Source organism: Mercenaria mercenaria, chromosome 9 (genome assembly GCF_021730395.1).
Source record: "Mercenaria mercenaria strain notata chromosome 9, MADL_Memer_1, whole genome shotgun sequence".
NCBI lineage: Eukaryota > Metazoa > Mollusca > Bivalvia > Venerida > Veneridae > Mercenaria > Mercenaria mercenaria.
Window position 1 is genome coordinate 42,048,658 of NC_069369.1, and position 26,644 is coordinate 42,075,301.

The window sequence follows — 26,644 nt, forward strand, 5'->3', positions numbered from 1 at the left end:
GACTGTTACGTACCTGAGATGCTGTTTTCACCATTTTCAATTGTCCATTGTGTACAACAAGACCATTGAGCATCAAACTGAGAAAGTGGTGTAAAAACCATCCTGTCAGCCTACAATTATATGCCTTACTTCATTACATTTCATGTTTTTGAAAAGACAGTTAAATCTGACATTTCAAAAGAAAAGTACTCTCAGTAGAAAGACCTGAGGGCCATAGATGTTTTTACAGATAGCTATTTCCTTAGCAATGGGAGTAAATTATTGTGCATGCGCACTCTATGCACTCTACGTAGGGCAAAAAGACATGACCCGACATTATAAACTGCATTAATGTCATACTGCATTTCAATCTATTCGATCAATAATGAGTCTGTTTTATAGTAAATAACCACCGAAAGACAAGGAAAATATATGTAGATCTTTGCAAACCCACAACTGCCTTGCTCAAAATGAGATACTTTAACTAATGCGCATTATAATAGATGATTTTGGATACATAAAGAACAGGCAATAAACTATTTTTCAGCAATTTTAATCTTTCATCTCGACAGATTTAGGTAAAGAAAAATGAAAAATTGATATTTTCCATGAATTAAAAAAGCTTGTGTTTGATTTCCTAACATATGATCTCACAGAACTTACCACCTGGCGCAATTAGCTTACATGATACTTGTAATATAATTAAAAGTCAATACTGAAAATAAAATGTTAAATTAAGAGAAGCTGAAGTATGGATTTCATTTTTTTTTTCCGACTGGATTACATATTAATTCCAACTGATGTACCCTTCCCCTAACCACACACGCACATATATAAAGTCCCCCATGCTGAATTTAAGAAACACGGACAAAGTCCAGCCTTTGATTTTGTATCCAATTACAACAAAATGGGGATCAATTCAGTCCGTATTCAAAAAGATAATAATTATTATCATCTTAAAATGTTATTTTTTTATATCAATTGATTCCTTAAATTTTAAAGTTTTTATCTGACAATGTCAAAGTGGTTGGGATGGTGAATGCAGCAATCAGATTTAATAGAGAAGGGGCGGGTAGCGGGGAGGGGTGTTCTACACTTACATTCTTTATCTGATTCAAACTTGACCTAGAGGTCAACAAGACAAACATGCTGACCAATTCTCATGAGTTTCAAACTTAAACTGTGGACTCTAGAGTGTTAAGAAGATTTTCCTTTGATCTGGCCTAGTGACCTAGTTTTTGACCCTACATAACCCAGTTTCAAAGCTGACCTAGAGATCATCAAGACAAACATTCTGACCAAGTTTCATGAAGATAGGGTCATAAAACGTGGCCTCTAGAGTGTTAACAAACTTTTCCTTTGATTTGCCCGGGTGACCTAGTTTTTGACCCCACATGACCCAGATTCGAACTTGACCTAGAGGTCATCAAGACAAACATTCTGACCAATTCTCATGAGTTTCAAACTCAAACTGTGGACTAACAAGATTTTTCATTTGATCTGACCTAGTGACGTTGTTTCTGACCGTTTCGAACTTGGCCTAGAAATCATCAAGACAAACATTCTGACCAAGTTTCATAAAGATCAGGGATGCAAATGTGGTCTCTAGAGTGTTAACAAAGCAAATGTTGATGGACAACGCACGACGGACGATGCACACCGCACAACGCCGGACAATGACCGGTCACAATAGCTCACCTTGAGCACTTTGTGCTCTGGTGAGCTAAAAATCTAAAGGAACCAACTGAAAGTTAGTATGAAAAAGCATATTTATTTTAACATACTTGGTAAGAAAATTTGACACTCTGGATTTCATATTGTGCAATATATCCCTGGCTCTCTTTTCCAACATAGCTCTGTCCTGGTGAACTGTCAATAGAAATCATGAAAATACTGGAGACCTGTTTAAGTTAATACAATAATATTTCATGCAAGTTGTTTAAAAATGAGTGTTTTAACATATTTGATGGTTGCTGGTTTAAAATAAATATCATGCGTAAGTGGTAACATATCTCGGTAAATTGCCTCAGTGAATTGCTAACAAGAGCGACACTCCACTATTCAAAATCCTTGTCATTAAAAAAAGTTCAAATGAAAAGTCAAACAAGGAGCTGCTTTTTCAGAACAGAAATTCATGCTCCAAAGATGTTGTTTTTTAAGGTTTTAAGTTCAAAGGTGAAGACCAATGTCATCCAAATACAGGCCAGTCCGTAGGTTTTGCAACAAGGCTTGTTGAGTGTGAATTTGAACTGAATCAGGTTATTTATGTAGGCTGTGAAACCAAAAATATTGTTTATTCAGGTTTTAAGTTTGAAGGTGAAGGTCATATGAGGGTCAAAGTCATTTATATATAAGTCAGTTTGTAGGTCTTGCCAAAAGGTTTGTTGAGTACCTGGTAAGTATGAACTAAATTGGGTCATTTATATGGGCTATAGGACCAAACATTTTTAAGTTTGAAAGTGAAGGTCATATGAGGGTCAAGGTAATTTATATATATTGGTCAGTTTGCAGGTCTTGTCACAAGAATTGTTGAGTGAGAGTATGAACTAAACTGGGTCATTAATATTGGCTATAGGCAATCTGGTTCATACAGACAAACAGACAGAACAAAAATCACTATATGCTCAGGGGCATTAAAAGAAGCATTATTTTGTGAAAATGCAACCAAGAGTAATGGAGCCTATGCAATGCATTATCACCCTGAACAAGCTTGTGAAGTTTCAATCCGTTCCAATTAGGGGTGTAACGATACATTGAAGTATCGATGCATTGTGATCCTGAGTGTCCCGACAATCGCTGATAGTTCCTTCAAGAATCGATAGTTTTGAAATTTTAGTAAATATAGAAATAATTAATAATTTATAACCCAAGAAACAGAGCCAGCTTTCATTTGCGCCTCAAAAAATGTTTATGTCTCCATTACAATAATTAACCTCACAGACTTAAACTTGTAACCATAAAGGATTGAGAAGACTGGGAGGTAATTAATAAATTTAGTTCTCTTATCTTCATTTCTTAGAACTTTGATTAAATATATTTACATCATTATGAACCTGCTAATCTTAAATGAGAAAAAGTACTATGGACATGGAGAAAGTAGGCTACTTCAGTGATTTTTTTTGCACATTTTTACTGCCGAATTTCGGTAGTTTTCCCTCGCCAAAATAGGCCATTTTTTCCCAAAAAATCGTCATTTTTTCCCCCAAATAAGAGATGTTTTTCCCCTCAAATTAAAAGATTATATTTCCCAAATGTAACAGTTTATATTCTGGCATGAGATCCGCGATATCTAACATGAAATTGGCAGAAATGACGTCAAAAACGTCCCTTTTGAGATCAAAATCGCATCAAGACTGCCGTCGCGAAAATACGTGACAAACAAAATATTGGCGCTTTTCAAGAGAAATATGGACTTCAGTCAGTTTAAATATGTTCCATTATGCCAGTTAATCATTTATGGTAATGAAAAATGACAATATCTCTCCTAGTTTTTTGAAAAATTGGAGATTAAAATTGGCGCGATTATATTAAGTTTTGGGTAGTCAAAATTTCGGACATTTTCAAATTTCAAGGGCATGAACTGAAACATGAAAAATACAATTCTTATAAGTTGTACTGGTGTCTTAATTAATTTTATCACCCTGAAATTTCATGATTTTAAATCCAAAAGTGGTTTTGAAAAAACGTAAACCCTTAAAAAACATTCAGTTAGGAATTATAGAGATTTGTATCACTTAGTATGGAAATTAAACATATTTCTGTTTTTCCCAATTTTGGTAATTATCGTGCTTATTTTTCCCAATTAAGCGGGCATGGGCACCTTTAATTTTTCCAAAAAAATCACTGTACTTGTATGATATAGCAAACTGTTCGGTAGGGCCCTTCATTTAGTGCTGGTATACCATAGTCCGATCCGTCAATTTTTGTCTTTTTTGACGCGTTGGGTTATTAAACACGTTGACATTCGCAACAAAATGGCCGACTCGTTTGCCAGTTGGTAGTTTTACTGTATAAAACATGGTGGCCAATAACTATTGCAATAGTATCGCAATAGTAACCTGCAATAAAATAGTATTGCAATAGTCTTTCAGCAATATCAATAGTATTGCAACAGTCAAAATTGGCCTCTATAGTCACCCCTTGTTCCATTTAGTGGGTAATGACATACCAGCTTGCATAGAAAAACTCAAAAAAAGGTATCGGTTCTACTGTTGGGTTTAAAGACACACCAACAATGTATAGGTCATATGTTGACTTTTCCATCTTTTGACAGTGAATGAAGATCCAAGGTGCCCCTCCAGGTATTATTTCATCACAGGTGGATACCTGGGTAGAACCACCAACCTTCCAAAAGCCAGTTGGATGGCTTCCTAACAGGATGAATTCTACACCCCATGTGAGGTTCGGATCCAGACTGACGAAGGACAAGTAATTCAATGACAGCAACCATATCCATTCAGCCACTGAGGCCCTATTGATCGTAAAAAACAGGCATAATTACATTGTAAAACAAGAGGACCATGATGGTCCTGAATCGCTCACCTATCCCCACATGACCCAGTGTTGAACTGAGTATGACGTCGTTATTTCTATTATTTGTCATAGTGACCTAGGTTTTGAGCATATGTGACCTAGATATCATCAAGATAAAAAATTCTGACCAATTTTCATGAACTCCATTGAAAAATATGACCTCTAGAGAGGTCACAAGGTTTTTCTATTATTTGACCTAATGACCTAGTTTTTGAAGGCACGTGACCCACTTTTAAACTTGACCTAGATATCATCAAGGTGAACAATCTCACCGATTTTCATGAAGATCTCGTGAAAAATATGGCCTCTAGAGAGGTCACAAGGTTTTTCTATTTTTCAACCTACTGACCTAGTTTTTGACCGCACATGACCCAGTTACGAACTTGACCTAGATATCATCAAGCTGAACATTCTCATTAATTTTCATGAAGATCCATTGAGAAATATGGCCTCTAGAAAGGTCACAAGGTTTTTCTATTTTTAGACCTACTGACCTAGTTTTTGACCGCACGTGACCCAGTTTCGAATTTGATCTAGATATCATCAATGTGAACATTCTGACCTATTTCCATGAAGATCTCTTAAAAAATATGGCCTCTAAAGAGGTCACAAGGTTTTTCTATTTTTAGATCTACTGACCTAGTTATTGACCGCACATGATCCAGTTTCGAACCTGACCTAGATATCATCAAGGTGAACATTCTGACCAATTTTCATAAAGATCCCGCGAAAAATATGGCCTCTAGAGAGGTCACAAATTTTTTTCTATTTTCAGACCTACTGACCTAGTTTTTGACCGCACGTGACCCAGTTTCAAACTTGATCTAGAGATCATCAAGGTGAACATTCTGACCAATTTCTATGAAGATCCATTGAGAAATATGGCCTCTAGAGAGGTCACAAGGTTTTTCTATTTTTAGACCTACTGACCTAGTTTTTGACCCCACGTGACCCAGTTTCGAACTTGACCTAGATATCATCTAGGTTAACATTCTGACCAATATTCATGAAGATCTCTTGAAAAATATGGCCTCTAGAGAGGTCACAATGTTTTTCTATTTTTAGATCTACTGACCTAGTTTTTGACCCCACGTGACCCAGTTTCGAACTTGATCTAGATATCATCAAGATGAACATTCTGACTAATTTTCATGAAGATCCATTGAGAAATATGGCCTCTAGAGAGGTCACAAGGTTTTTCTATTTTTAGACCTACTGACCTAGTTTTTGACCCCACGTGACCCAGTTTCGAACTTGACCTAGATATCATCAAGGTGAACATTCTGACCAATATTCATGAAGATCTCTTGAAAAAAAAAACCTCTAGAGAGGTCACAAGGTTTTTCTATTTTTAGATCTACTGACCTAGTTTTTGACCCCACGTGACCCAGTTTCGAACTTGACCTAGATATCATCAAGATGAACATTCTGACCAATTTTCATGAAGATCCATTGAGAAATATGGCCTCTAGAGAGGTCACAAGGTTTTTCTATTTTTAGACCTACTGACCTAGTTTTTGACCCCACGTGACCCAGTTTCGAACTTGACCTAGATATCATCAAGGTGAACATTCTGACCAATTTTCATGAAGATCTCATGAAAAATATGGCCTCTAGAGAGGTCACAAGGTTTTTCTATTTTTAGATCTACTGACCTAGTTTTTGACCGCACGTGACCCAGTTTCGAACTTGACCTAGATATCATCAAGATGAACATTCTGACCAACTTTTATAAAGATCCCATGAAAAATGTGACCTCTAGAGTGGTCACAAGCAAAAGTTTACGGACTGACGGACGGACGGACGGACGCACGGACGACGGACGCCACGCGATCACAAAAGCTCACCTTGTCACTTTGTGACAGGTGAGCTAATAAAAAACAGTTATGGAACATGTGCACTGCAAGTCAGATAATAACAATGAACAAGAATGTAAAGTTTTAATCCATTCCTATAAGTGGGTTTATCTAAAAAAAAACTAAATAAAAAATTGCTAAGTCAAACAAGAGCTGTCCGTAAGACAGCCAAGCTCGACTATTCGAAATATTGTCACAGAAGCAGGAAATTATTACCCAAAATGTTAAATATCAAAAGAGTTTTAAGTTCCGAAACGGAAACATAATTTGACCAAAATGCATATTAGAGTTATGGGACTTGATGCTATCAACTAGTTTTATAACCCCGAAGAAACATGTTAAGTTTCAATTCCATATCTGCATTAGTTTTGGAGATAGTAACTTGCATGTAAAACTTTAACCAGAATTTTCTAAGTCCAAAAGGGGCATAATTTGCTCAAAATACATGTTAAGAGTTATGGAACTTGACCCAGTGAGGTTGGTAACTGACCTAGAAAAAGAATAAATAAGTTTCAAATCTATATGCCTTTTAGTAATAGCTGTTTGTACTTTCACGCAAAACTTTAACCAGAATTTTCTAAGTCCAAAAGGGGGCATAATTTGGCTAAAATACATGTCAGAGTTATGGGACTTGATTCTATCAACTAGTTTTATAACCCCGAAGACACATGTGAAGTTTCAATTTAATATCTGCATTAGTTTTGGAGATAGTAACTTGCATGTAAAACTTTAACCAGGATTTTCTAAGTCCAAAAGGGGGCATAATTTGGCTAAAATACATGTCAGAGCTACAGGACTTGACCCAGTGAGGTAGGTAATTGATCTAGAAAAAGAAAAATAAGTTTCAAATCTATATGCCTTTTAGTAATAGCTGTATGTACTTGCACGCAAAACTTTAACCAAAATTTTCTAAGTCCAAAAGGGGGCATAATTTGGCTAAAATGAAGGTCAGAGTTATGGGACTTGATTCTATCAACTAGTTTTATAACCCCGAAGACACATGTGAAGTTTCAATTTAATATCTGCATTAGTTTTGGAGATAGTAACTTGCATGTAAAACTTTAACCAGGATTTTCCAAGTCCAAAAGGGGGCATAATTTGGCTAAAATACATGTCAGAGTTATAGGACTTGACCCAGTGAGGTAGGTAATTGATCTAGAAAAAGAAAAAATAAGTTTCAAATCTATATGCCTTTTAGTAATAGCTGTATGTACTTGCACGCAAAACTTTAACCAAAATTTTCTAAGTCCAAAAGGGGGCATAATTTGGCTAAAATGAAGGTCAGAGTTATGGGACTTGGTGCTATCAACTAGTTTTATAATCCCGAAGACACATGTGAAGTTTCAATTCAATATCTGCATTAGTTTTGGAGATAGTAACTTGCATGTAAAACTTTAACCAGAATTTTCTAAGTCCAAAAGGGGGCATAATTTGCTCAAAATACATGTTAGAGTTATGGAACTTGACCCAGTGAGGTTGGTAATTGACCTAGAAAAAGAATAAATAAGTTTCAAAGCTATATGCCTTTAAATGATAGCTGTATGTACTTGCATGCAAAAACTTAACCAAGGTGTGACGCCGACGCCGACGCCGACGCCGACGCCAGGGTGAGTAGAATAGCTAGACTATTCTTCGAATAGTCGAGCTAAAAATGGATAAAATAAACCTAACCTCTTCAGCTTGAGAACAGTAAAATAAACCTATCATCTTCAGCTTGAGAACAGTAAAATAAACCTACCCATTTCAGCTCGAGAACAGTAAAATAAACCTGTCCACTTCACTTTGAGAACCGTAAAATAAACCTACCCACTTCAGCTCGAGAACAGTAAAATAAACCTGTCCACCTCACTTTGAGAACAGTAAAATAAACCTATCATCTTCACCTTGAGAACATTAAAAAAAACATGTCCACTTCACTTTCAGAACAGTAAAAAAAACCTACCCACTTCGCCTTGAGAACAGTAAAATAAACCTGTCCACTTCACTTTGAGAACAGTAAAATAAACCTACCCACTTCATCTTGAAAACAGTAAAATAAATGTACCCACTTCACTTTGAGAACAGTAAAATAAACCTACCCACTTCATCTTGAGAACAGTAACTTCACTTAGAGAACAGTAAAATAAACCTACCCACTTCAGCATGAGAACAGTAAAAAAAAAACTATTCACATCATCTTGAGAACAGTAAAATAAACAAGTCCACTTCACCTTGCGAACACTAAAATAAACCTATCCACATCATCTTGAAAACAGTAAAATAAACATCTCCACTTCACTTTGAGAACAGTAAATAAAACCTATCCGCATCATCTTGAGAACAGTAAAATAAACATGTCCACTTCATCTTGAGAACAGTAAAATAAACCTACCCACTTCAGCTTGAGAACAGTAAAAACTAGAATGTGTCTGTAGGACACAGGGTGTGCACCCACTGGTATATTTGTCACAAATAAAGGGCAATAATTCAAATGTTTGCAGTCTTAAGGGGGTATAGCCTCAACAAACATTTTATGTAAAGGATTCATTATTCTAGGCCAAATACTTTTTGAGCTATGAGCATCACAAACAAAAAATCCACTATTTTGGCAATTTCAAGGGCCATTACTCTTTAATTAGAGCTGAAATCTCAAGAAGAATGGCAAGAGTGCAAGGTCACATCATGATAAAGACTCATGCAAGGTTTCATGAATTTACATCAAATACTTTTTGAGCTAGGCACATCATGAGGTGAAAATGTGCATTTTAGACTATTTCAGGGGCCGTAACTTTAGAAATATGGGGTGGAGTCTGACAAAAACTAGGAGGTGCACAAGTTCATATCATGATAAAAGACTCATGCAACTTTTCATCAATTTATATCACATACTTTCTCAGCTAGGCGCGACACAAGGTGAACATGTGCATTTTTGACTATTTCAGGGACCATAACTCTGGAATTAGGGGGCAGAGCCATACGAAAAAGAAAAGAGGTGCACAAGTTCATATCATGATAAAGACTCATGCAACGTTTCATCAATTTATATGAAATACTTTTTGAGCTAGGCACGTCACAAGGTGAAAATGTGCATTTTTTACTATTTCAGGGGCCATAACTCTAGAAATAGGAGGGCTGAGCCAGACGAAAAATAGAAGGTGCGCAAATTCATATTATGATTATGACTCATGCAAGGTTTCATCAATCTATATCAAACACTTTTTGAGCTAGGCGCGTCACATGGTGAAAATGTGCATTTTTGACTACTTCAGGGGCCACAACTCTGGAAATAGGCGGCAGAGCCAAATGAAAATTAGGAGGTAGGCAAATTCATATCATGATAAAGACTCATGCAAGGTTTCATCAATTTTTATCAAATACTTTTTGAGCTAGGCACATCAAAAACTTTTTTTCGGACGCACGGACAAGACTAAATCTATATGCCCCAACCACTCATAGTGGGGGCACAAAAATGCTTCAAGGCATTTAGGAGCTAAGAAACAAACACTATTTTTACTTAAATTTCAATAGTGACCTTGACCTACTTGAGTTCTGAATAGAATTCAATTCTTTGAATAATTTTTAAATAAGACCATCCAAGGAAAATCCTTGTGAAGTTTCATCAAAATTGGCCTGGTGGTTCAGGAGGAGATGTTGTTTAAAGGAAAATGTTGACAGATGACGCATAACAGACAATAACTGACCACAATAGCTCACCCTTGAGCACTTTGTGCTCAGGTGAGCTAAACAAGAGGGTCATGATGACCCTGGATCGCTCGCCTGAGTAATATGAGCTATATGTTTCAAATGTCAAACTGATGATTTTTAGAAATTTTTTGGAAGATTTTCCGATGTACAATCAAGTAACCCCTGGGGGGGGGCAAATTTTACCCCGGGGGTCATGATTTGAACAAAGTTTGTAGAAGTCTACTAGGCAATGTTACATATCAAATATCTAAGATCTAGGCCTTCTGGTTTATTTTTAGCAAATTTATGAAGATTTCCCTATGTACAATCAAGTAACCCCTGGGGCTGGGTCAATTTGACCCTGGGGGGTCAAGATTTGAACAAATTTTGTAGAGGTCCACTAGGCAATGCTACATGTCAAATATTGATCACAATAGCTCACCCTGTGCTCAGGTAAGCTGTTCAGGCCCCTGTGACCTTGACCTTTGATGGAGTGACCCCTAAAACAATAGGGGTCATCTACTCTACATGACCAATCATCCTATGAAGTTTCAACATTCTGGGTCAAGTGGTTCTCTAGTTATTGATCGGAAATGGTTTTCAATGTTCAGGCCCCTGTGACCTTGACCTTTGACGGAGTGACCCCAAAAACAATAGGGGTCGTCTACTCCAGCAGCCCTACAACCCTATGAAGTTTGAAGGTTCTAGGTCAAATGGTTCTCCAGTTATTGCTTGGAAATGAAGTGTGACGTACGGACGGACGGACAGGGCAAAAACAATATGTCTCCCCCAGAGGTGGGGAGACATAATTATTCAAATGTTTGCAGTCTTAATGGGGTATAGCCTCAAAAAAACAAGAGCTGTCACTAATGGTGACAAATGCCCCCGCAGCGCCTTGACCTTTGACCTGGTGACCCCAAAGTCAGTAGGGGTGGTGTACTGAATAAGTACTATCAGCATGTGAAGTTTGAAGGTCCTGGGTGAAGTGGTTCGCATGTAAAGTGCCTTCATGCAAAAAGTTAACGTTGGCCCCTGTAACCTTGACCTTTGACCTGGTGACCCCAAAGTCAGTAGGGTTGGTGTACTCATAAAGTACTATCAGCATGTAAAGTTTGAAGGTCCTGGGTGAAGTGGTTCGCGAGTAAAGGCCTTCATGCAAAAAGTTAATGTTGGCCCCTGTGACCTTGACCTTTGACCTGGTGACCCCAAAGTCGGTAGGAGTGGTGTACTCAATAAGTACTATCAGCACGTGAAGTTTGAAGGTCCTGGGTGCAGTGGTTCGCGAGTAAAGTGCCTTCATGCAAAAAGTTAACGTTGGCCCCTGTGACCTTGACCTTTGACCTGGTGACCCCAAGGTCAGTAGGGGTGGTGTACTCAATAAGTACTATCAGCATGTGAAGTTTGAAGGTCCTGGGTGTAGTGGTTCGCGAGTAAAGTGCCTTCATGCAAAATGTTAACGTTGGCCCCTGTGACCTTGACCTTTGACCTGGTGACCTTAAAGTCAGTAGGGGTGGTGTACTCAATAAGTACTATCAGCATGTGAAGTTTGGAGGTCCTGGGTGCAGTGGCTCGCGAGTAAAGTGCCTTCATGCAAAAAGTTAATGCTGGCCCCTGTGACCTTGACCTTTGATCTGGTGACCCCAAAGTCATGGTGTACTCAATAAGTACTATCAGCATGTGAAGTTTGAAGGTCCTGGGTGCAGTGGTTCGCAAGTAAAAGGCCTTCATGCAAAAAGTTAACATTGGCCCCTGTGACCTTGACCTTTGACCTGGTGACCCCAAAGTCAGTAGGGGTGGTATACTCAATAAGTACTATCAGCATGTGAAGTCTGAAGGTCCTGGGTGCAGTGGTTCGCGAGTAAAGTGCCTTCATGCAAAAAGTTAACGTTGTGACGAACGAACGGACGGACAGTTGAAAACTAATATGCTGGGGCTGGGCCTCTTTTCACCCCAGGGTTATTATTTGAACAATTTTGGTAGAGGACCACAAGGCAATGCTACAAACCAAATATCAAAGGCCTAGGTCTTGTGGTTTTAGACAAGAAGATTTTTAATTTTTTTCCTATATAGGTCTATGTAAAACTTGTGACCCCCGGGGCAGGGCCTCTTTTCACCCCAGTGGCACAATTTGAACAATCTTCATAGAGGACCATTAGATGATGTCACACGCCAAATATCAAGACTCTACGCCTTGCAGTTTTGGACAAGAAGATTTTTTAAGTATCCTTTCGGTTGCCATGGCAACCAGAGTTCTGCATGGAATTCAATTCTTTGAACAATTTTGAAAGGGGGCCACCCAAGGATCATTCCTGTGAAGTTTAGTGAAATTCTGCTCAGTGGTTTTCAAGAAGCTTTTTTAAAGAAATTGTTGACAGCCGCACGCTGCACTACGGACGATGGACATTAAGCGGTCACAAAGCTAAAAAGACTTTAAAAAGTTTTTCTATTTTTAGCTCTAGCAGCCCCTAAAAGGGGCCAACTGCCCCCATTTGAACAAAGTTGGGAGAGGACCATATAATCATGATTAGAATTGTTAAAAAGGTATTTCTATTGTTAAAAAGGTATTTCTATTTTTAGCTCAGCGGCCCCTAAAAGGGGCCAAGTGCCCCCATATGAATAAACTTGGGAGAGGACCATATAATGATGCCACAGACCAAGTTTAATGAAGATCCATCAAGCGGTGCATGGTAAGAAGTTGTTGAAATGTATTTCTATTTTTTTGCTCTAGCAGCCCCTTAAGGAGGCCAAGTGCCCCCATTTGAACAAAATTGGGAGAGGACCTTATAATGATGCTACAGATCAAGTTTGATGAAAATCCATCAAACGGTTCATGAGAAGAAGTTGTTTAAAGGTATTTCTATTATAAGCTCTAGCGGCCCCTAAAAGGGGCCAAATGCTCCCATTTGAACAAATTTTGGAGAGGACCATATAACGACGCTACAGCCCGAGTTTGATGAAGATCAATCAAGCGGTTCATGATAAGAAGTCGTTTAAACGTATTTCTATTTTTAGCTCTAGCGGCCCCTAAAAGGGGCCTAGTGCCCCCATTTGAACAAACTTGTGAGAGGAACTTATAATGATGCTACAGACCAAATTTGATGAAGATCCATTAAGCGGTTCATGAGAAGAAGTCATTTAACAGAGTGATCTTGGCGCCCACCAATGTGCCATTTTTGAGTGATCCAAATTTCAAGACTTATTGACTAGCTCAAGGTCAAATTTCATTTCCGTACACAGCACTGTGCATGTGGTCCAAATTTGAAAGCTGTTGCTCGAGAAATGTGAAAGTAGGTCACTAGATCAATTTCAAGGACAAAGTTCTTTGTACACAAAACTATGCATGTGTATCAAGTTTAAAGGCAGTAGTTTGAGAAATTTGAAAGTAGGTCACTAGGTCAATCTTAAGCTCAAAGTTTAATTCGGTACACATAACTATGCAATTGGTCCAAATTTGAAGGCTGTAGCTTGAGAAATGTGAAAGTAGGTCACTAGGTCAAAATCAACGTCAAATTTCATTTCAGAACACAAATCTATGCATGTGGTCAAAATTTGAAGCCTGTACCTTCAAAAATGTGAAAGTAGGTCACTAGGTCAATGTCAAGGTCAAAGTTTGTTTCGTACACAATCCTATGCATGTGGTCTAAATTTGAAGCCTTTAGCTACAGAAATGTGAAAGTAGGTCACTAGGTCAATCTTAAGGTCAAAGTTCATTTCGGTACACAAAACTACGCAAGTGGTCCAAATTTGAAGGCTGTAGCTTGAGAAATGTGAAAGTAGGTCACTAGGTCAAAATCAAGGTCAAATTTTATTTCGGAACACAGAACTATGCATGTGGTCCAAATTGGAAGCCTGTACCTTCAAAAATGTGAAAGTAGGTCAATGTCAAGGTCAAAGTTTGTTTCGGTACACAAAACTATGCATGTGGTCCAAATCTGAAGGCTGTAGCTTGAGAAATGTGAAAGTAGGTCACTAGGTCAAAATCAAGGTCAAATTTCATTTCGGAACACGAAACTATGCATGTGGTCCAAATTTGAAGCCTGTACCTTCAAAAATGTGGAAGTAGGTAACTAGGTCAATGTCAAGGTCAAAGGTTTTTTTAGGTGCACAAAACTATGCAAGTGGTCCAAATTTGAAGGCTGTAGCTACAGAAATGTGAAAGTAGGTCACTAGGTCAAAATCAAGGTCAACTCCTGTCAAGGTTCATCTTGCCACTCAAAACCATACATGTGGTCCATATTTGAATGTTGTAGGTTATTGACAAGAAGATTTTAAAAGTTTTTCCCTATATAAGTCTATATGAACCATGTGACCCCCAGGGCGGGGCCATATTTGACCCTAGGGGGATAATTTGAATAAACTTGGTAGAGAACCACTAGATGATGCTACATTACAAATATCAAAGCCCTAGGCTTTGTGGTTTGGACAAGAAGATTTTAAAAGTTTTTCCCTATATAAGTCTATGTAAATCATGTGACCCCCAGGGCGGGTCCATATTTGACCCTAGGGGGATAATTTGAACAATCTTAGTAGAAGACCACTAGATGATGTCACATCAAAGCCTTAGGCCCTGTGGTTTTGGACAAGAAGTTTTTCAAAGTTTTTCCTTATATAAGTCTATATAAACCATGTGAGCCCCGGAGCGGGGCCATATTAGACCCCAGGGAAATAATTTGAATCATCTTGGTAGAGGACCACTAGATGATGCTTCATACCAAATATCAAAGCCCTAGGCTCTGTGGTTTTGGACAAGAAGATTTTCAAAGTTTTTCCCTATATAAATCTATGTAAATTATAGAAATAAACAAAGGGCCATAACTCACTAAAAAATTGTTGAACCAGTCTGATTTTCAGGGGGACATAACTAGGGTACCAATATATCATTCTGACAAAGTTTGGTCAAAATCCCCCTAGTAGTTTCTGAGGAGATGCAATAACGAGAAATTGTTAACGAAAGGACGGACACCGGACCACAGACACAAAGTGATTTGAATCAGATGGTGGGCTAAAAATGTAGACGATGGACGCCGGACCATCCACCCTATACTAATAGCTTACCCTGAACCTTTGGTTCAGGTGAGCTAAAAACAAAGGTTGCCGAAAAACTTTAACCAAGAAAGCTCACGCCGACGCCTGGGTGAGTAGAATAGCACCCCTATTCTCCGAATAGTGGAGCTAAAAATAAGTTTCAAAGCTATATGCCTTTAAATGATAGCCATATGTACTTGCATGCAAAACTTTAACCAGGATTTTCTAAGTCCAAAAGGGGGCATAATTTATGGGACTTGATACTATCACCTAGTTTTATAACCCCGAAGACACATGTGAAGTTTCAATTCAATATCTGCATTAGTTTTGGAGATAATAACTTGCACTGCAAAACTTTAACCAGTGAGGTTGCCTTAAAGTAATAGCTATATGTACTTGCATGCAAAACTTTAACCAAGGTGTGACGCTGACGCCAGGGTGAGTAGAATAGCTAGACTATTCTTTGAAAAGTTGAGCTAAACAAGAGGGCCATGATGGCCCTGTATCGCTCACCTGAGTACCATTGCTCAATTTGATATGATCGTTTCAAACCAATCTCATTAGAAGCTGCTAAGGTGTATTCATTTAGATAAAAAATAAAGGGAGGTAATTTGTCATAAATTCAGTCAATATGTATCTTCACTGATTGTCCAAGTCCATCTGTTGACATAAATGAAATTTCAGATCAGTATCTTCATTAGTTACAGAGATATACCCATTTTAACTTGAAATAAAGGGAGGTAATTTGACATAAAATCAGTCCATAGTTACCTACCTTGATTGTCTCAGTTCAACTAATGTCAATAATGAAATTTCAAATAAGTCCTGTAAGTACTTACTGATATAAATCCATTTTGATTACAATCAGGGGAGGTAATCAGATATAAATAACACTGGAACCTATGATTGGATCTGACAGATTTGTCATGGAATCCAAGATTTATTGTTGTTGAAGATATTTTGGAAATTTGTATCAAATCAAACCATAAATGAAGTCTCTATATGGCTGCAAAAGCCAAAATAGCAAATTTTGGACCTTTAAGGGGCCATAACTCTGGAACCCATGATGGAATCTGGCCAGTTCAAGAAAGGAACAAAGATCTTATGGTGATACAAGTTGTGTGCAAGTTTGGTTAAAATCAAATCAAAAATGAAGCTGCTATTGTGCAGACAAGGTCAAAATAGCTAATGTTGGCCCTTTCAGGGGCCATAACTCTGGAACCCATTAAAGGAACTGGCCAGTTAAAGAAAGGAACCGAGTTCTTATGGTGACACAAGTTTTGTGTAAGTTTGATTAAATTCAAATCATAAATGAAGCTGCTATTGTGCAGACAAGGTCAAAATAGCTAATTCTGGCCCTTTCAGGGGCCATAACTCTGGAACCCATAAGCGGATCTGGCCAGTTCAAGAAAGGAACCAAGATCTTATGGTGATACAAGTTGTGTGCAAGTTTGGTTAAAATAAAATCATAAATGAAGCTGCTATTGTGCAGACAAGGTCAAAATAGCTAATTCTGGCCCTTTCAGGGGCCATAACTCTGGAACCCATAAGCGGATCTGGCCAGTTCAAGAAAGGAACCGAGATCTTATGGTGATACAAGTTGTGTGCAAGTCTGGTTAAAATAAACTCATAAATGAAACCACTATCGTGCAGACAAGAAATTGTTGACGGACGGACGGACGGACGCACAGACGACGGACGAAGAGTGATCACAAAAGCTCACCTTGTCACTATGTGACAAGTGAGCTAAAAACATATTCATGCAAAAGACTTGAATATCCTCTTATCTCTTCAGCTTGAGAACAGTAAAATAAATCTACCCTTTTCAGCTAAAAGAAACCTACCCTCTTCTGCCAACAATTCTGCATGTATAACATCAATTACCCTGAAAAACAGCAAGAGCAATATATTTTAGCTTTCATGAGAAATATATGTTATTTCAAACTGATTTAAACTTTATGTAACAGAATGGTGAGTGATGTTATAGGGAAAGGCAATGTTGTTTTTATGTTAATTCTGTCTGCTATGATTTCTTAAATCATTTAAAGAAGTGAAAGAATTTTCAAAATTGGCTTAAAAATGAGAAAGTTATGAGCATTTAAATATTTGATCAAAATGGTCAAGGGCGTAACCAGGGGGGGTGCGACGGGTGCGATCGCACCCCCCTTTTTCGGCAAAGCTTGCATTTTTCATTACATCAAAATACCCTGGAATGTCCATTGTTCGTTTTTTTTTCGGCTCGCTACGCTCGCCAGCTTGCATATATTTACTATTATGGACGTTGTAACCTTAGTATACAGTCTGCTGATGACTGTCTATATCTCGAAAGATCTAGCGCAGAGTGTGAATGCTCAGCAAGCTGCTTGCGAGGCTTCACCACTACACTAGAACTGTCATGTTAGATGAGCGTCTATCATCACTAGCCATGATTCACATTCACTATTCTTTTCGTCATGACATATCGGCTATAATTGATAGATTTGCCAACCTTCATCCAAGGAAACTCGAGCTGAAAAGTCTCATTTACTAAAAGTGCAAAAAGAATAGTGAATATGGATTATGGATCTATAGCGTCGGTTGCAGTACAATCTCTAACATTGTTTACTTAAGAAATAATTTATAGCAAAAGAGTGTTTTAACACTATTTATGCACGATGGGCGGTTATACGTCGGGCGTAATAATTTCACGACGAGTGTATAAATAGTATTAAAACACGGTTTTGCTATACATTATGTCGATTCTAATATGCTCTTAATCTAAAAGTAGATAAATTTACAGTAGCGCTCTTTCTTGGTCGCAACAAAAACATTGACGTCATCGCACGTTAACGTGACGTCATTCTAGCGTCAGCGTGGTTTAACAGAAACAAGCATATAAGAATATACAATCTCTAGCGTCGTTTACCGTACAATCTCTAACATTGTTTACTGTACAATCTCTAACATTGTTTACTGTACAATCTCTAGCGTCGTTTACCGTACAATCTCTAACATTGTTTACTGTACAATCTCTAGCGTCGTTTACCGTACAATCTCTAACATTGTTTACTGTACAATCTCCAGCGTCATTTACTGTACAATCTCTAACATTGTTTACTGTACAATCTCTAGCGTCGTTTACCGTACAATCTCTAACATTGTTTACTGTACAATCTCCAGCGTCATTTACTGTACAATCTCTAACATTGTTTACTGTACAATCTCTAGCGTCGTTTACCGTACAATCTCTAACATTGTTTACTGTACAATCTCTAGCGTCGTTTACCGTACAGTCTATAACATTGTTTACTGTACAATCTCTAGCGTCATTTACTGTACAATCTCTAACATTGTTTACTGTACAATCTCTAGCATTGTTTACGGTGCAATCTCTAACATTGTTAATTGTGTCGTATTCCCTTTGTATATTCATCCTTGTTCTACTTTCCCCTTCAACCTCCTCCCCCACCCCACCCCTTTCTACCCCTTACCCCTTCCTCCCCCTCTATCTATATTTTGCATAAAATTTAAATGTACTTGTTGGATTTTTGAAGCAACCCGTCTGTAATATTTTTCCACTACAGCTTCTTTTTGTTGTGGGCCTACTTTGCAAATGTGTGGCTCTAAGGCCGGGTTTTTAGTGTTCTTTGCTTCCGAGAAATCTACCCTTACCTATTATCTTTTACCTTACAATCTCTAGCATTGAATACTGTACACTGTTTAGCACTGTAACTGTACAATCTCAAACATTGTTTACCGTACAATCTCAAACATGGTTTACCGTACAATTTCTAGCATAGTTTAACATTGTTAACCATACAATAAAAATTACCTGGCATTGTTTACCGTACAATCTTAAGCATTGTTTATCGTGAAAAATCTGGCACTGTTTATCGTGCAATATCTCGCATTGTTGACCTTGCAGTCATTAACATTGTCAAGTTTTCCAACTCAGAATACAATTTTCAATAAGATATCATGCTCGTTTCACAATGTTTTTTATCATGTGAATTCTTGTTCTTCTATGGAAATGCATGTCTTCATTACAGGTGTACTGTATTACATGAGGCTATAAATGCATTAGGGCATTTAATGCTAATAAAATTTTGTTATAATATGTTGGATTAGGTGCTTATATGATAAATGCATTACTGTATTATAGTGTATAAGTGTTTGTTTTTAATATGGATTTTGTACGAGTATTAGATCTAGCCTTAGGAGGAATTATTCTTACTTAAGAAATTCTGTATTTTTACATGAAACTGTATTTGAAATCAGATTTTATAGCTGTGCCTTTTTCCTTAAGTTGTAGATATATTGTAAGAAAAATACAGGGTAATGCTACAACCGCGAAAAAAAACAAAAGAAAATATATTTTGTCGTGCATTTTTTAAACGCCGTTCAAAGACGCAATTTCCTGCGCTTTCGTCGATTTAGATAAAATTTAAATTGACCAAAAAGCGTATTTTAATCCCATTTCTTTTCTTTTCTAACGCTTACTTGCCAACATTCTCAGCCGTTTACGTGTACGTGTAACTATTTAACTATTTGTATCATATAGCATTACTTTTATGCATAAATGTATAGAGGATATTTTGTTTCTTTAGCGTGGATATGGAATATATCTCATCGAGAAGTGGTGTAATTTAAATATTTTCACGAGCGCATAGCGCTCGTGAAAATATAAAAATTGCATCATCACTTCTCGATGAGATATATTCCATATCCACGCAAAACAAACACATTTTCTTTTTATTTTATGCTTATTACGTTGAGATATGCATTTTGCAACAAATTTTAATCTCAGCGCGAGAAACAGACGCGCGTAAACGAACATTTCAGACGTGTTGTGACGTTAGAAAGACGCACACGACATAAAGTTCCATTTTATTTTATTTCTTGCTGCATAGCGTTATGAAATTCTCATTAAGTCGAGAAATATACTAGCAGGAACAAAGTGCAACTACAATGACCGGGGAGCTGATTTTCATGTTAAATACAACAAAACATGTGAAGTTTTTGATATAATCTTGTTTATAAATGGAAAGGAGATATAGAAAAATGTAAATATAAGAAATGAAACTTTTTTCGGTGTTCATGTGAAATGAACGACAGAACAGGATCGGCAAATTAAACATGCATCGCTAGAGCGATTCATGGATTTTCCGATCCTATTCTGTTGTTCATTTCGCGTGAACACGGTAAAAAATATTTCGTTTCTTAAATAAAGGATATAAAACTTTGTGTAAACTTTGTTTCGTATCGCATCTGTCAAATATTAAAAAAAACAAAGAAAACAATGTTGTGTCTTTCTGTATAATACTTTTGTATTATTATTATTATCTTAACTGATTACAAATAAAATGAGTGAACTTACAAAGACGTTATTTATGTACTATTCACAGAAAAAAGCGATAAATTGAGTTGCATATCTACTCATCAGTAAGCTTTCAAATACATGCCAAATCGCACGAAATGACTTCTTGATTAAAAAATTTTTTTTTGGGGGGGGGGGGGGGGGGAGGACCCCCCAGACCCCCACCCACAGGAGGGGGACACCCCCTCCCACACCTACCCCCACTCGTCGTTTCACGACTCGTATTCGCACCCCCGTCCAATAATTTCTGGTTACGCCTATGATGGATATATTAAATTTCTAGATACATATCTGAACTGTATTTACTTATTTCTGTAAAATAATTTCTCTTCTTTTTCCAGCTATAACGAAAGAAATTACTATGTGTTATATCTTACACTCAAGAAACATGTGAAATTAATGTATTTAAAAGGTTATTTGCTAAATATAGAATTCAGCAGTGTGTAAATGATGTCATAAACATACTAAAATGGCTGCCTCTATAACAAGCCATCTTCTTAATTTTCAAACTGCCATATCTTTTTCAACAGTGGTCCGAGACTTACTCTGACAGCATTTCTAGCTTTTATCTTTATGGTTAAAAAGCAAGTGACAGAGTTTACAAATAAAGTTTCAAGCAGCAAACTGGTTAAAAAGCACAGTGACATAGTTTACAAAGTTTCAAGCAAACTGCTACTAGAGTATTAGGGAAATCATGTAAGCCTGTTTAATTACAAACATATTATTTGTAAAAAAAATATCAATTGAACATAACTATTTCCAAATGACAAGAACACAAACTAATCAAGTGAAGGAAGTACTGCCAGACAAGTCCACTACTGGTTGCGGACTGTAGTTTTGGACAGCTGTTTATATTTACTGACAATGTACCTGAACACATATGAGTCAGCATGGCTGATACTCACATCTTTTATTCATTGCCGTGAACTGATATTACCTTAATTGATTATTAAGAATCAATATAGAAATATATAGTAAAGTGTAAAATATGAATGGAATAAAGTGGAAGTATTAAAAATAAATGAAATTATCTCTTAACTCATTATAAAGGGATCTATTTCTGGTCATAAAATATTTTGTAAAGTCTATTATATTTGTTTCTAACATTCTATTATAGTAAATTTGGTATAAAAATTAGTATTTTGTATAAAACTTTGAATGAAAATGCCAAAAACTGTTTAAAAAGTTGTGTCTGATTTAAAGACTTTGACCTCTATGTTTAACCTTGAGCTTTGAGTTAAGGGCCTAGATCATGGATGTCATACATCAACCTGTTTTGATGAATGCTTGTACCCAGTTATTAGAATATCCAACCATGAATAATAATGAAAAGAAAATGACATAAAATCTTTGAACTCTGAGTGTAACCTTGGCCATTGAGCAAGGGCTCTAGGTCTTGTGCATGACATGATTGTGACTTGCTATGGGGAACACATCACAAGTAAAATCAAAATCCAAGAATTATAACCAGACGCAAAATAGGCTCTGGTAACCTTTGACCTCCAAATGTGACCTTTACCTTTAAGCTACAGATCTGGTGATAAGCTCATCAAATTGCCTCACTACAGGAAACACTGGCCTCAAGTTATATCAAAATCCCATGACAGGTGACAGAGTAACGGACAGGACAGACAAGGTAAAACCTATAGACCCCAAAACCAGTTTTCAACCAGTACGGGACTTTTAACATCTTTTTTGCTGGTATTGTATGTTTTTTTTTGTTGGTAATGTAGGCATTTATTATGTGAAGTAAGTTTTAAGTGATTTACATAAAAGAAGACAAGAGGGCCATGATGGACCTAAATCGCTCACATGAGTTTAGTTGCTTGCTAGAACAAATTTCTGTGCTAAAGCTTCAGAAACAAAAAACTACGTGAGTAGGTCATGGTAAAGATTATTCAAGATAACTACTGAAATCTGTTAAAAATTATACAGGTGGTCCAACTCTCTTTGCTGTAGCTTTAAAAACAAGAAAGTAGGTCAGTAGGTCAGGCTTAACAATATTAAAGACTGTATCAAAAGTTATACATGTGTTCCAAATTTCTATGCTGTACCTTCAAAAACAAGAAAGTAGGTCAGTAGGTCACGATTAAGACTATTCAAGATGAGTATTGAAATCTGTATCAAAAATTATACAGGTGGTCCAAATTTCTATCCTGTAACTTCAATAAGAATTTTTTAAAAGGTTTTTCCCTATACAAGTCTGTTTAAACCATGTACACCCCCCCCCACCACCAATCCCCACGCGTGGGGCCAATTTTAACCCCAGGATAGTTTGAGCAATCTTGGTAAAAGACTACTACACAATGCTACATACCAAATATCAAAGCTCTAGACCATGTGGTTTTGTACAAGAAGATTTTCTCCATGTGGTTTTGTACAAGAAGATTTTCTAAGTTTTTCCCTATATAAGTCTATAGAAACCATGTGACCCCCAGGGCGGGGCCATATTTGACCCTAAGTGAATAATTTGAACACTCTTGCTAGAGGACCACTAGATAATGCTACATACCAAATATCAAAGCCCTAGGCCCTGTTATTTTGGACAAGAAGATTTTCAAATTTTTCCCTATATAAGTCTATGTAAACCATGTGACCCCCAGGGCGGGTCCATATTTGACCTTAGGGGGATAATTTGAAAAATCTTGGTAGAGGACCACTAGATGATGCTACATACCAAATATCAAAGCCCTAGGCCCTGTGGTTTTGGACAAGAAGATTTTCAGAGTTTTGCCTTATATAAGTCTATAGATACCATGTGACCCCTGGGGCGGGGCCATATTTGACCCTAGGGGGATAATTTGAATAATCTTGGTAGAGGACCACTAGATGATGCTACATACCATATATCAAAGCCCCACGACCTGTGGTTTTGAACAAGAAGATTTTCAAAGTTTTCCCTATATAAGTCCATGTAAACCATGTGACCCCCAGGGCGGGACCATATTTGACCCTAGGTGGATAATATGAACAATCCAGATAGAGGACCACTAGATGATGCTACATACCAAATATAAACGCCCTATGACTTGTGGTTTTGGACAAGAAGATTTTTGTAGTTTTTCCTTTCGGTTGCCATGGCAACCAGAGTCCTGTATGGAATTCTTTGAACATTTTTTAAAGAAGACCATCCAAGGAACATCACTGTGAAGTTTCATGAAAATTGGCCAGGTGGTTTAGGAGATGTTGTTTAAAGGAAAATGGACGCCGGAGCGATCACAATAGCTCACCCTGAGCACTTTGTGCTCAGGTGAGCTAAACAAGAGGGCCATGATGGCCCTATTTTGCTCACCTGGTTAAATTGTTGCTATGAAGATTTACATTTAAGCTTGACCCTGGGGTCATGATTTGAACAAACTCGGTTAGAGATCCACTAGGCAATGCTACACACCAAATATCTAAGCTCTAGGCCTTCTAGTTTATTTCTAGACATTTTTTGGAAGATTTTCCTATGTACAATCAAGTAACCCCTGGGGCGGGCCCAATTTGATGCTGGGGGTCATGATTTGAACAAATTTTGTAGAGGTCCTCTAGGCAATGCTACATGTCAAATATCTTAGCTCTAGGCCTTCTGGTTTATTTTTAGAATTTTTTTGAAGATTTTCCTATGTAAAATCAAGTGACCCCTGGGGCAGGGTCAATTTTTATCCCGGGGGTCATGATTTGAACAAATTTTGTAGAGGTCCACTAGGCAATGCTACATGTCAAATATCTAAGCTCTAGGCTTCTGGTTTATTTTTTAAATTTTTTTGAAGATTTTCCTATAGAAATCTATGTAAAATCAAGTGACCCCTGGGGCAGGGTAAAGTTTGACCCCAGGGTCATGATTTAAACAAATTAAGTAGAGGTCCACTAGGCAATGCTACATATCAAATATCTAAGCTCTAGGGCTTATAGTGTTTGAGACGATTTTCCTATGTACAATCAAGTAACCCCTGGGGCCGGGCCAATTTGATGCCGGGGGTCATGATTTGAACAAATTTTGTAGAGGTCCTCTAGGCAATGCTACATGTCAAATATCTTAGCTCTAGGCCTTCTGGTTTATTTTTAGAATTTTTTTGAAGATTTTCCTATGTAAAATCAAGTGACCCCTGGGGCGGGGCCAGTTTTTATCCCGGGGGTCATGATTTGAACAAATTTTGTAGAGGTCCACTAGGCAATGCTACATGTCAAATATCTAAGCTCTAGGCCTTCTGGTTTATTTTTTAAAAAAATTTGAAGATTTTCCTATAGAAATCTATGTAAAATCAAGTGACCCCTGGGGCGGGGTAAAGTTTGACCCCGGGGTCATGATTTGAACAACTTTAGTAGAGGTCCACTAGGCAATGCTACATGTCAAATATCTAAGCTCTAGGGCTTATAGTGTTTGAGAAGAAGATTTTTTAAGATTTTCCTATGTAAAATCATATCACCCCTCGGGCAGTGTCAATTTTGACCCCGGGGTCATGATTTGAACAAACTTGGTAGAGGTCCACTAAGCAATGCTTCACATCAAATATCTAAGCTCTAGGGCTTCTAGTTTTTGAGAAGAAGATTTTTAAAGGTTTTTCCTTTCGGTTGCCATGGCAACCAGAGTTCTGCATGGAATTCAATTCTTTGAAAAAAATTTGTAGAGCTTCACCCAAGGAACATTCCTGTGAAGTTTGGATGAAATTGGCCTTTGGCTCAGGTGAGCTAAAAACAGCAGAGAAAAAAAAATCATCAAAGTCAAAAGTCCATTGTTGTTATTAATAGAAAACTTAGTTTACTTTTCTTTAACAAGAGGGTTATTGACCCTAAAGCGCTCACCTGTGTACAAGGCTTGAAGTGTGTTTGTATGTGATTAAGTACAGATTTAGGTTTCTTCTATTTTAGCCTATATTGTAACATGTCACACACATTTTTGAACTTAGGGAAATAATTTGAACAATTACGATAGAAATTACAAATCTGATATCACATGCCAAATATCAAGGCTCTAGCTATTATTATACATGTCAGACACAGGGGCATGGCCATTTTTTTTTTACCTTAGGGCAATAATTTGGACAAGTATGGTAGAGAGTCAAATTCTTATATCACATGCCAAATATCAAAGCTCTAGAGAAAAGGATTTTTAAAGTCTGATAGCTGAAAACCTATCTTTAACCAAAAAGACCTGTATGTTCACTGAACCGGAACCCTTTGAACAACTTTGAAAGAGGGCTACCCAGAGATCAGTTGTGTAAAGTTTCATCAAATCCATTCAGTTGTTTTGGAGGAGATATTGTTTAAAGAAATTGATGATGAAAAGTGACCACGCCCTTTGGCAGCCATGTTTTTGGACGAATCAGAAAAATTTGAACAATATTTGTAGAAGGTCACACAAGAACCATTTGTGTACAAAAAATTTAAAATCAGGCTAGCAGTTTCACACAAGAAGATCTTTAAAGTTTCCGCTATATACATATAGGGAAAAGTGACCATGCCCTCTGTCAGCCATGTTTTTTGACGAATTGATATAATTTGAACAATCTTGGTAGAGGGTCACACAAGGACCATTTGTGTAAAATTATTTTAAAATCGGGCCAGCAGTTTCACACAAGAAGATTTTTTTAATTTCCACAATATACATATAGGGAAAAGTGACCACGCCCCCTGGTGGCCATGTTTTTTGACGAATCAATATAATTCGAAAAATCTTGGTAAAGGGTCACACAAGGACCATTTGTGTAGAATTATTCTAAAATCGGGCCAGCAGTTTCACACAAGATTCCACCATGTATATATAGGAAAAAGTAACCACGCCCTCTGGTGGCCATGTTTTTTGACGATTCAAAATAATTTGAACATTTTTGGTAGAGGGTCTAACAAGGACCATTTGTGTAAAATAATTTTAAAATCAAGCCAGCAGTTTCACACAAGATTTCTTAAATTTCCACTATATACATATAGGGAAAAGCTACCATGCCCCCTGGCGGCCATGTTTATTGACAAATCGGTACAATTTGAACAATCTTGGTAGATGGTGACATAAGGACCATTTGCATGAAATTATTTCAAAATCGGACCATCGGTTTAGGAGATGTCGTTTGAAAATTTTTCTATTTTTAGCTCTGGCGGCGCCTATGTGCAACCAAGCAGAACCGTTAGGCCTAAAAAAAAAAAATTGTTTGTTTCCAGTGACATGGCCAAAAAAAATAGGGTAGGTAGGTAGGCATTTTTTTTTTTTTTTTTAACCTAACACTATTGTAGTTTCAAACAGGGAGATTAT

General features: G+C 37.3%; 1 protein-coding gene across 3 annotated transcripts in view; it reads right to left on the reverse strand.

Annotated features, from left to right (window-relative positions):
* LOC123546991 (glycerol-3-phosphate acyltransferase 1, mitochondrial-like) overlaps window positions 1–26,644 on the reverse strand; it is a 183,898-nt gene that overhangs the window by 98,754 nt on the left and 58,500 nt on the right. For all 3 annotated transcript variants that reach the window (XM_045333709.2, XM_045333707.2, XM_045333708.2), the window contains 3 exons: window positions 16,901–16,941; window positions 1,764–1,848; window positions 14–110 (listed from right to left, as the gene is read on the reverse strand). In XM_045333709.2, coding sequence (XP_045189644.2) covers window positions 14–110; window positions 1,764–1,848; window positions 16,901–16,941 — 223 coding nt within the window. The remainder of the gene's footprint in view (window positions 1–13; window positions 111–1,763; window positions 1,849–16,900; window positions 16,942–26,644) is intronic.